Raw genomic sequence first — 12,145 nt, 5'->3', positions numbered from 1 at the left:
TGCAGAAAGAAATCCATAATTTGTTACAATTGTGGAGAAGCCGGACATTTCAAAACAGAATGTCCTAAGTTAGTCAAACCAGTAGACAACAAACCCAAGGCGACCGAAGGAGCTACTAAGAAGAATGCCAGAGCATTCCAGCTAACCACTCAAGAAGCAGAGCTCATCCCGGATGTGATAGCCGGTACGTTTTTAGTTCACGACGTTTATGCAAAAGTATTGTTTGACTCTGGTGCAAACCAAAGTTTTATAAATACTTCATTCTGCCAAGCTCTTAAGTTACCCTTAACTACCATTAGGCAGATTTTTACAGTCGAAACTGCAGATGGGAATTCAGTAAAAATCAATCAGGTTTTGCAAAAAGTAGAAATAGAACTTTCAGGTCATAAATTTGATGCAAACCTATTACCTATGAAATTAGCTGAATTTGATGTTGTGTTAGGAATGGATTGGTTAATAGCCAACCATGCTCAAATCATTTGTGCTAAAAACTCTATAGAAATTCAAGCACCTACTGGAGAAGTAATCATGATTACAGGAGATAAACCTCGAAAGCCAATGAAGTTCATATCAGTAATGGAAGTTGCTAATTATGAACGAAAACAAGGAATAGTATATATGATTTCAGTAATCATTAGTACTAAAGGTAAAGAACTTAAGGAAATTCCTGTAGTCTCAGAATACCCAGATATATTCATCTAATTCCAGGAACTACACCGATAGCCAAGGCACCTTATCGATTAGCTCCTACCGAAATGCTAGAATTGAAGAAGCAACTAGATGAATTACTAAGCAAAGGATTTATACAACCTAGTTCATCCCCTTGGGGTGCACCAGTGTTGTTTGTGAAAAAGAAAGATGGATCAATGAGAATGTGTATCGATTATAGAGAGCTAAATAAGGTTACAATTAAGAATCGATACCCATTACCTAGGATTGATGATCTTTTCGATCAATTACAAGGCGCTAGGTACTTTTCTAAGATAGACTTGCGCTCCGGATATCATCAATTAAAGGTTCAAGAAGAAGACATACCTAAAACTGCTTTTAGAACTAGGTATGAACATTATGAATTTACAGTCATGCCCTTTGGGTTAACTAATGCACCTGCAGCATTCATGGACATGATGAACAGGATCTGTAAACCATATTTGGATAAATTTGTAATTGTTTTCATAGACGATATACTTATTTATTCAAAAAGTCAGGACGAACATTGTCAGCACTTGCATGCACTCTTAACTTTGTTAAGAAAAGAAAAGTTGTACGCCAAATTCTCAAAGTGTGAATTTTCGCTACAAGAAGTGCAATTCTTAGGACACCTGGTAAATCATGAAGGTATTCACGTAGATCCTGCTAAGATAGAAGCAATTACCAATTGGAAGGTTCCACAAACCGCAATGGAAATTAGAAGTTTTATAGGTTTAGCCGGGTATTATAGACGGTTTATTAAGGATTTTTCCAAGATAGCTGTACCATTAACTAAGCTAACCTGTAAAGCCATTAAGTTTGAATGGGGACCTAAACAAGAAGAAGCCTTTAGAATCTTGAAGCAGAAATTAACCAATGCTCCAATCTTAGCCTTACCAGAAGGAACAGAAGACTTTGAAGTATATTGTGATGCTTCAAAATTAGGATTCGGATGTGTGTTAATGCAACGCAAGAAGGTAATTGCGTATGCTTCCAGACAATTGAAGAAGCACGAGGAAAACTATACGACTCATGATTTAGAATTAGGAGCTATAGTTTTTGCCCTTAAGATATGGAGACATTATCTGTATGGAAGTAAGTTTACTGTTTATACAGATCATAAAAGTTTAAGGTATATATTTGGGCAAAAAGAGTTAAATATGAGGCAAAGAAGATGGATGGAAATCCTGAGTGATTACGACTGTGATATTCAATATCACGAAGGAAAGGCAAACGTAGTCGCAGATGCCTTAAGTCGTAAGGATCATGAGAAGCAAAGGCGAGTCCGTGCTCTTAGAATAAATCTACAAGTAGATTTAATGGAACAATTAAAGGAAATTCAGGAAACAGCAATCAAGGATGATGGTGAAGGAATGAAAGGTTACCTAAAAGAATTGGGACAAGGAAATGATGGAATTTGGAAATTCCACAAAAGCAGAATTTGGGTACCTGAACAGGGAAATTTAAGATCAAAGATTTTAGAGGAAGCTCATAAATCTAGGTATACTGTACATCCAGGAAACAATAAGATGTACCAAGATTTAAGAAATAATTTCTGGTGGATAGGAATGAAAAAGGATATAGCTGAATACGTATCTAAGTGTCTAACCTGTTCACAAGTTAAAGCCGAACACCAGAAACCTTCAGGACTACTACAACAGTTAGAAATGCCTGTATGGAAATGGGAACTCATAACAATGGACTTTGTTACTAAGTTACCCAAAACCAGAAAAAGGTAATGATGCTATTTGGGTAATTGTGGATCGGTTAACCAAATCCGCTCATTTTCTACCTATGAAAGAAACTTTTAGCATGGAAAGGTTAGCCAAGTTGTATGTGGATGAAGTAGTATCCTTACATGGAGTCCCACTCTCCATTGTATCGGATAGAGATAGTCGTTTCACTTCCCGTTTCTGGACAAGTTTCCAAGAAGCAATGGGAACCCGACTCAATCTAAGTACTGCATATCATCCACAAACAGACGGGCAAAGTGAAAGGACGATCCAAACTCTAGAAGACATGCTCCGAGCATGTGTAATTGACTTTGGTGGTAATTGGGATAACCATTTACCATTAATCGAATTCTCCTATAACAATAGTTATCACTCAAGCATCGAAGCCGCTCCATTCGAAGCACTGTATGGACGCAAGTGCAGAACTCCGGTTTGTTGGGTAGAAATAGGAGAAAGTCAATTATCAGGTCCAGAAATCGTACAAGAAACCACAGACAAGATAACTCAAATCAAAGAAAGATTGAAAAAAGCCAGAGATCGTCAGAAAAGCTATGCAGACAATCGCCGCAAGCCACTAGAATTCCAGATAGGAGACAAAGTACTTTTGAAAGTATCTCCTTGGAAAGGAGTAGTACGATTCGGTAAGAAAGGAAAACTGAGTCCAAGATATGCTGGACCATTCCCAGTGATCCAACGAATAGGACCAGTAGCTTATCGCTTACAACTACCAGAAGAACTAGCTGGAGTACATGATGTATTTCATGTATCCAATCTCAAGAAATGTCTATCAGATGAATCCCTGGTAGTACCTCTTCAAGACATAGAGGTAAATGAAAAGTTAAAATTCATAGAGAAACCCTTACAAATAGAAGACCGGAAGGTCAAGTTTCTTAAACACAAGCGACTAGTGCTAGTCAAAGTCAAATGGGATTCAAAGAGGGGACCAGAATATACTTGGGAACTGGAGTCAGAAATGAAGCGGAAATACCCTCATCTATTTCAGTGAATCTCGAGGACGAGATTTTTCTTAAGGTGGGGAGGATGTAACAACTCTCATTAAAATCCATAATTAGGATGATAATTAGTCAATAAGAAAACCCTAATTGAGACACCCAAGTAATTCTGCACTAACCCTAAAATTTTCAGAACAATCGGAATTAGGATCAGGGCCCCTAAAACACAAGGGGGGTAAACCCTAGTGATGATTATCACCAAATTTTCGTTGTACAGATTATAATTCATTTTAAAAATGAGTGAGCAAGGCTAGTCCCGAACCCAGCTAGCCTATATAATTAGACTGCATCCCTTACAGACTGTAAGGGGAAATGGCATACGGTCCGTAAGCGTGTCCAAAAATCAGTATAAATAGCAGACATTGGCAATTGAATTCTGTGTTAGAAACGACGGCCAAAAGCTTTCTGTACGTCGAGTTATCATAGTATTACTACAATTAAACACACACTGATCACGAAGTGCTGCCGCAAAACAGGGTAATAATTCGATCGCTATTACGATTCATTTTCCGACCGATCAATATATCCAATGGATGTTTAAGTGCCGCCCACATAGGGTTATACTTTGTCGTTCGTCGTTAAATCGATGGATGTTTAAGTATCGCACTTTGTCGTTCGTTGTGAGAATTTGATCTCGTGAGTTATCGTAAATGCTGTATTGATCACTAACCCGGTTTTGTGTGCATTATTATTTAAATTAGGTTAACAAGGCTAAATCATATTCTGTCCGTGTTAAATTTGCAATGTGAGTCATTCTCTTTTTATCAACTGTTTTACAATACTCCAAATTATTTTCAGAGTTATAGTTACAGTGATTAAGTTTATGTAATCACCAAATTACAGCCAATGTGGGGTATTGTGCACATTACTACTGTTTTTAATCACTTTAGGTGGGCGAACCTAAAATTTAGTGATATACGTCATTCATTGGGGCAGCCAATGGTGATATGACCACAGTCACAGATCCGGTCGAGTGACAAATACTGTGGGTAGTTGGTAGATATCAGAAACATATGTAAAAACTCTTAATATTGTAAATTATAATAAACGAGTCATTTTAGTAAACTGAATGATTCACTCAGTATTTCCCGCTGACAAAACCTTTTTCAAACATGTTTCAGGTGATCTATTGTAATTCAGGAAAAGTGCTGGGGAGCATTTCAAGCTTAAGAAAGTGGCTCATTATATAATAGAGAAATATGTTTTCTAAAAATAAAGATTTCTCAGTAAAATCATGTTATTGTAAATTACCGGGATTTTATCCCGAGTTGTGAAATAAAATAATCGGGAAAAGTTTTTAGCTTTAAAAAGATCGTGTTGATAAAAATTCCGCTGCTAAAATCAAATAAATAAATATCACGGGATTTCTGTCCCGCGGCTCCTGAAACGGGTCAAACCGGGTCAGGGGCCGTGACACATGACACGACACGCTTACCTTAATCACATCTTCCATGGAGTCACAGATCCGACAATAGAGCCCACGGATCTTATGCCCACCCAAGACCGACCTCTGGATCACACATGATAAAAGCGCTTCTTTAGACAATCTCAGTTGTTCAGTACTTTCGTGATAAATACCTGATCGAGAGAAACTTCTTCGAGCTAATTGACGATATCTCATCATTCAAGTGAGTCCTACGAAGCAAGTGTCTGTCTATTCAATTGAGTGGAATCATTATATGCTTCTTTCCTTATGCATGTCTGTGTCGAACATTTTCTCCGTCGCTAATTTCTCCACTCACCGTGAAATCGAACAGTTTCTTAACAGATTCCGTCCGGTTTCAAAGCTGGTTGAGGATTACGAGTGTTCTAGACTCGTTCAAGGCATGCCTGTTTGTGCGATTTACAAAAATAAGGATGCATTCCACGGTAAACGATGCAGCTGATGAAACCGAAGCTGCTATTTCGGTTGTTCAGTACTTCCGAGACGATTCAAGTGAGCCCTATGAAGCAAGTGTCTGTCTATTCAATTGAGAGGAATCATTGCATTACATCCCCGTTGAAAACAAGTGGTTGTAATGATGGAACCCTTGATTTGAAAAACATTTTTGAGAAACTTATAGTTCAATACGCATCGTATAGTCCTATACGATGCGTATTAATCGATGAATTTACTGAAATACCCCTATTTTTCTGATAAATTCAGGGGTATTTTTGAGAACATTCAAAGTTTAATACGCATTGTATAGGCCTATACGATGCGTATTAAGCTGACATATGATACAACATAGGCCTATACGATCATATATGACATTATTTCAAATTTAGTTTTATCGTGTTTCCCTCGGTTCGACGCGTATACGTCTTGTTTTTTGCCAAACTTTCGTATATTTTGTCGTTTTATGACGTATACCTTCAACATAAGTCGTTTTGGTGCTGTTCGGTTGCGTGCAAATATCGTATTCTATGATTACGTACAGTTTTGTTTGAAATCCACTTGTACTACATAGTGCCGTGTTATATGTATAATGTGTGGAAATATCGTTAGTCGCGTATTTTGAGGTATTTTTGCGTATTTTGACTTATTCTAACATATTGTTGCGTATATAATAGTATTTTTGACGTATTTGAGCGTATTCTAACGTATTTTAGCTTATTTTAACCTATTTTAGGGTATTTTTACGTATTTCAGCGTATTTTAACACACTTTAGCGTTTTTTAATGTATTTTGGCGTATTTTAGCGTATTTTAACGTATTTTGGCATATTTTAGCATATTTTAGCGTATTTTGGCGTATTTTTGCGTTTTTTAGCGTATTTTAACCTATTTTAGCGTATTTTAAGGTATTTTGTCGTATTTTATCGTATGTTAACGTATTTTAGCGTATTTTAGCTTATGTTGAAGGATAACGCAAACAAGTTCTCCACAGTTTGTTATTCAGATGTCTATTCGATCATCTTTCCAAACTACAACACACGATAAGGTTAAACTTTATAGTGTGTGATTTGACCAGGAAAGGATTGGAGGTGATTTATACTTTTAATAAGCTGTCACAGTTGTCAAATTCGTTGCGTGCATTCATATTGTTTAGACAACAACAGATAATAAACGGATTGTTGGACTTCTTGTTCCAAATGCAACTGTGAATATTGGATGTGCAAACTGAAACATCTTGACACGATATAATTGCAAGACTGTTTGTCGGGCTTCCAATGCTCACACAGGGTGATAAACAACGCTGATACGAATACATACCAACTGATTCAGATTTAAACAATGCACACCTCAATGCATCTTTTTTACACTTTTCTTTGATTTCAACAAATCTTTTCCTTTTCCTTCAATTTCGAGAACATTCTCCGTAACATGAAGACGTGTCGGGTTCTTCTACTAGTGGTATTTTAATGAAGTGTTGAAGATTGAATATACAAACCGCAACCCTTTTTTACTACGGAAACGGTGGCTATGCGAAATACAAACCGCAATCGTTTGTGACTATGGGAAACACAAGTTTTCTTTTTGAGCTTGATGGATGTCCGTTATCTCAACGCTTCTCCTTACATTACTGATCTGGAATTGGAGAACCGTTGTTAATTTGGTGCTTCTCAAGCAGATATTATTTATTGAAACATAACTGAAACAGTCGGAAAAAATCTGAAACAATCAGATATTATCTATCTGTGTGTGTCACATCCATCCTGTTATAGCAATCAATATTGCTTAATTTTACAGATTTGTTTCTTATTGGCCATTATTCGACCGAATGTTTGGGTACTTCTTCTAATGGCGCCTCATTAGCGCTTTTAACTACCAAAAGAATGCATACACAAATAGTTCTAGTGGACGAAGCAAAGAGACCGCCTTGTTAATTTTAATGAAGCAAAGAAGATTGAATGTGCAAACCGCAACCGTTGTGTATGTGAATCAGGTTCTCAAACAAACACTACTAAAGATGAGTTGGTACTGAACCAATAATATGAAGATCACGGTGCAGACACGGGGGAAGAAAGTCAGTGGACTGCCGCAGATGAAGTCAAATGTGATCAAACATAGACATCAAACGTAAATCTTGAAGTAAATATGTGCTTCCCAATTTGCGGAACATAATCCCAGATTGTCTAGAGAAGCGCTTTTATCATGTGTCATATGGTAACAAGAGTATGTTGTTCCAAGATCAATTCCAATTGCAGTTTTTTCAACTCTCCTGTTCCAAATGCAGCTGATGAAACCGGAGCTGTTATCTCGGTTGTTCAGTACTTTCGTGATAAATACAATGTTCATCTTCGTTATCCTTTGCTTTCTGCAATTCAAGCAGGCACGGATGCTAAACGTACTGTTATTACATCCGAGACGATTCAAGTGAGTCCTATGAAACACGTGTCGGTCTATTCAATTGAGAGGAATCATTGCATTACATCCCTGTTGAAAAACAGAATTAGATAAATTTAGGGAAAATGAGGTTGAAAGATGATAACCCAACAGTGGAGGATCTCATTCTACAGCTTCGATAAATTCAGGGGTATTCTCAAATACTGTTTCCTAGATGTTTGAAGACCGACAAATGTCCAAAGTGCTGCTTCTTCGTTCGCGTGACGGAAAACTACAGCGTGACAGGAAGCTACCTTGCAAAAATTAAATCGACACCTTCAATACGCGTCGTATATGCCTATACGATGTGTATTACTTTTTGGTAAGAGGACATTGGCAGCCTTTGGCAGACATAGAAGTTTGAACCCACCTCAATACACATCGTAGGTCTATACGATGCGTATTGATGGTGTCGATTTAATCCCCCAAGGTGTGCCAATAATACGATCCTATATATATATACTAAAAGTTCCAAAGTGTTGAGTATAATCGGTAACCTTCGTTAAATTAAAGAAAATTACATAAGAATGACAGGTAAATGGACAAAAAGTTGCACCGCAACCCCATTTTGAATAGTAAATCCAATTCTACCTAAAACATTACCCATGTTTTTGGTGTCGAGAAATTGTTATGTATGAGTGTATGACCTTCTGCACTTTGTCCAGGATGCAGAAAACTTCAAAAGCAAGTGAACCAAAAGTATTTATTTCATAATGATTTATTAGTCTTTGCTTGTTTTTCCATATGTTTTATTTCTTCTTTCGAAGACCAAACATGAAATTCCCATGTAATATTCATCCTCAGGCTCCTAGAAAAAAAATATATTTCCATCGTACACGTTTATAATGAACTAATAGTATATTTTTGCTAAGGTTAATAATATTGAGATTATACATTTTGAAGCGATAAAATAAATTTCTAGAGCTATGCCAATCCTAATGTTATTATTAGCAGAAGGGCCCTAATTTTAGAGTCCGTTTAAGATCACTAAAAAATTAAGCCGACCCTGATTAACATTTCATAATATATTATTGTCACTTATGTTGGTTGATAAGGACTATTAGAAGATACCCAGGTGTTGTTTTGTGTTGCAAACTATACCTTCCATTACCATGTGTGTGTTTAACCAATGTTATACCTGAAAACAAGTTCATATGTATTTGGTTTAGTTAGGTGAGATGTCCAAATATCAGAACATTTCACTTCACACTTTTAAGTCTAAAAGTGAATAAATCCCGTAGCATGTATATATACTGTGGGGTTCCTTTAAATATGTATTAATATTTGTGAGAATCTCACAATTTACTTGTAAAGAATTAGTGTTTTAAATGTGATACTTAACATACGTATCTAATGCTCATTTTCTCTTTCCTACTACTTTGTTATCATCTATATACTATGTATAAGTGCATTATGCGGTTCTTACAGTTTTAACACATTCTTGGTTCTGAAATGAACATGCCCCTATACATGTATGTCTGTGAAATGTAGAAAGTGATCCAAACGCTTGATCAAAACAAATTGATAGCTAAGATGAGGTGGTGGTAATACTCTAACAAACTGGGTGCTAGTTATAACTGAGAATATGACCTAGTGGTTTAATGGTAAGGTGTTTCGTTCTTGCTTTTCATAAAAGTGGTGTGTGAGTTTCAAATCCTTGCAAGTGTAAGGTGGTACTTAGGTGTAAAAATTGTTAAAAAATTGTGACTGGGAGGGTAAAAAAGAAGAACCGTCATTGTGACTTTTTATATAGTTCCACCACTATTGTTCATGAATCAAGAAAACAATGTATTTCACCAAAATGTAAAACTATCACATAGTATGTTTTGTTGTCTACCTACAAATGTTTGTCAAACCACAAATTACATCAAAATCAGAAAGAATCAATGAATTCAGTAAAGTTCTGATAAGATCCGGTGCATTAATACAACTAAGATTAACCCATCACTCGAAAAGATATTTAAAGTCTTAGCTTGTTGAGAGCAATCCAAGTAGTGTTGATTCATGGTTGTAGCACCATGGAGTGTACCCTGTCCCTGTGGAACTTGTGTTCATCATCATTGCCTCTTGTTCTTCTTCATCAGGAAGCATGTTCAGATCAAAAGAACCTCGGATTTCTTGAACCGGTTTATCAAATTTCACACCCAAATTCGGGTTTTGTTGATTCAGTTTAGCCTCAGCAATCAAATGTGATCTCTTGTGACCTCCCAAAGCCTGACCAGATGAGAAAACTTTTAGACAAATTGAACACTCATGTGATCCTACCACCATTGTGTTCTTTAAAGAATCACCAAGATTGAAACTTGATGATGATTGATGATTTTCAGATGTTTTTTCACAATACCCATTGGTCATATGATCATTATCTAACACGGGTTCGCCTTTGATCATGTCGTTATCGTCGGTTTTCGACTCAAAACACCCCTTTAGCTTCTTGTGACTTGCTTTATGCCCCCCAAGTGCTTGATAAGAGTGGAAACTCTTGTTGCAAGTAGTACACCCAAAATTTCTCTTGATTGGATCATCAAACTCGTCTAGATTCATCGTCGGTTTCTTAAATCCATCGAAACCCGACTCGGTTGCTGCTAACTTCTTCATCTTACAACCGGTTTCGATTACCTTTTCACCCCATTTCCCCACATCTCTAGACAACATCATCAAACACATTGCAATCTCGGCTTCTTGACCATCATCGATATCCGAAACAACACTTGTTGAAGCATGATTAGCATTCATGGAGTCTGAAGATGAACCTGTAGTGGTCACATTTCTTGATCTTGGTTTCGATTTCTTCATTCGACCAACATTCACACCCGAATTCTCAGAATCTTGATCTAAAATCGCGGTTTTGGACACTTTATCAGAGTGGCATTTCATGTGTCCAAATAAAGCCTTCCAAGACTGAAAACCTTTCCCACATTCTTTACAAAGTTTATCAAGAACAACAAACTCATCTGAATTCGAATTCAAATCGCCATTGATGACTGCTTTTCGAGTCTTTTTCGGATCTTTTCTAAGCTCATAACCCAAATCATTCGAATTCGAAGACCCATTGATTACTTCTGTGTTGTTGACAGATGAAAGCTTCATCTTCTTCTTCTTCTGATGATTAACATGATGCTGGTCAGTTGAGTTGATCACGTGAGACCTCATGTGACCTCCCAAAGATCTACCACATGGGAAGCCCTTATTGCACAACTTGCACACATGTTTCATCAGTTCTTGATCACCTTTTTCAACTGAATTTCGATCCGAATTCGACATTTTTAACAAAAAAAAAGGTCAAAATCCAGATCAGATCAAAACAAAAGCTAAATCAATCCAAAAACAGAGTATGATGATCAATTTCTTCAAGAAACAGAACACCCATATCAAGAAACAAGATCAGAACCTCAAATCTTCATCAAGAACCAAACTTTAAACATAAAAGTTGAGAATTATGAACACCCAGATCAAGAAACAACAACAAATGCTCAAATCATTAATGGGTTACACACAATACCAACAACCCATCTCAGATTGCATTCAATCTTTATCAAGAACACAACTTTACAAACAATCTTGAAAAACCCATTTCAGATTGCATTCATTCTTCATCAAGAACACAACTTTACAAACAGTCTTGAGAAACCCATCTCAGAACAAGATCCAATTATGCTAAAAGAGAAGTCAAGAACTGAATTGAAGCTAATACTGGAGTAGTAGTAAAGAAATGAAGCAAAAAAGATGCAAAATTGAATGATGGGTCGGTTACCTTTGTTGCTAATAATGAGGATGAGCAACCACACCACACCCTCTTTCTCTCTCTAGAATATTATTACTTTCTCTCTCTAGAAACACAAGAGAGATGAACAGAACATAACAGACTATATTTAGAGGAAGAAGGAGAAATCCATGCATGAAAACAAGGATAAAAAGAGGCAAAAGCAACGTGTAGTCAGCTAAGTATCATCATACACCAAACATTAATCCAACGGTTGTAACTGCCCCACATTTGGCCTCATAGTGGTTGATCAAAGTAGCAATCTACCCACAGAAATATAAGCAGAGATGTGGGTCCCAAAGCCCTCAAAGTTTCCTTCAATATAACCAATGGGAAGAGGGCAAGTGTCACACTTGTTGGGGAGGGGCAATTATGTAATTTTACAAGGTTGATTAAAGAATAAAGAAGCAAACTGTTTGTAATGGCTAGTATAAGTTGGACAAATGAGAAATGGTCCTACAACAAGTTTGTGAAGTAAAGAATCCACAAGCCTGCAAATGGAAGCTAAAAGCTTTTTTTGTGCTAAGCAAGCATAGTAGGTAGTGTGGTATTATGCTAGTGGTAACAAAAAATAATGATAAAAGAATATTTTTTTATAATAATGATCATGATCTACTTATATTAAAACTAACATGACA

At 36.6% G+C, this 12,145-nt stretch overlaps 1 protein-coding gene across 2 annotated transcripts; it reads right to left on the bottom strand.

Moving 5' to 3' along the window:
* Positions 1 to 9,508: 9,508 nt before the first annotated feature.
* Positions 9,509 to 11,812, bottom strand: LOC110935974 (zinc finger protein ZAT2). 2 transcript variants are annotated; one of them, XM_022178332.2, is made up of 2 exons: positions 11,499 to 11,811; positions 9,509 to 10,983 (listed from the first exon to the last, which is right to left on the bottom strand). In XM_022178332.2, the coding sequence occupies exon 2, from the start codon at positions 10,958 to 10,960 to the stop codon at positions 9,713 to 9,715; it is 1,248 nt and encodes a 415-aa protein (XP_022034024.1). In that variant the 5' UTR covers positions 10,961 to 10,983; positions 11,499 to 11,811; the 3' UTR covers positions 9,509 to 9,712. The 2 variants fall into 2 exon arrangements, with proteins under 2 accessions (XP_022034024.1, XP_022034023.1); XM_022178331.2 differs by having other exon boundaries at positions 9,509 to 11,812.
* Between the last annotated feature and the right edge of the window lie 333 nt (positions 11,813 to 12,145).

Source organism: Helianthus annuus, chromosome 4 (assembly GCF_002127325.2).
Source record: "Helianthus annuus cultivar XRQ/B chromosome 4, HanXRQr2.0-SUNRISE, whole genome shotgun sequence".
Classification (NCBI taxonomy): domain Eukaryota; kingdom Viridiplantae; phylum Streptophyta; class Magnoliopsida; order Asterales; family Asteraceae; genus Helianthus; species Helianthus annuus.
This window is presented reverse-complemented; position numbering and strand designations above follow the sequence as displayed.

What these genes read in the sequence shown, in the direction of transcription:
- LOC110935974 (XM_022178331.2), bottom strand. Translation starts at nt 11,008, where the DNA reads ATGTCGAATTCGGATCGAAATTCAGTTGAAAAAGGTGATCAAGAACTG.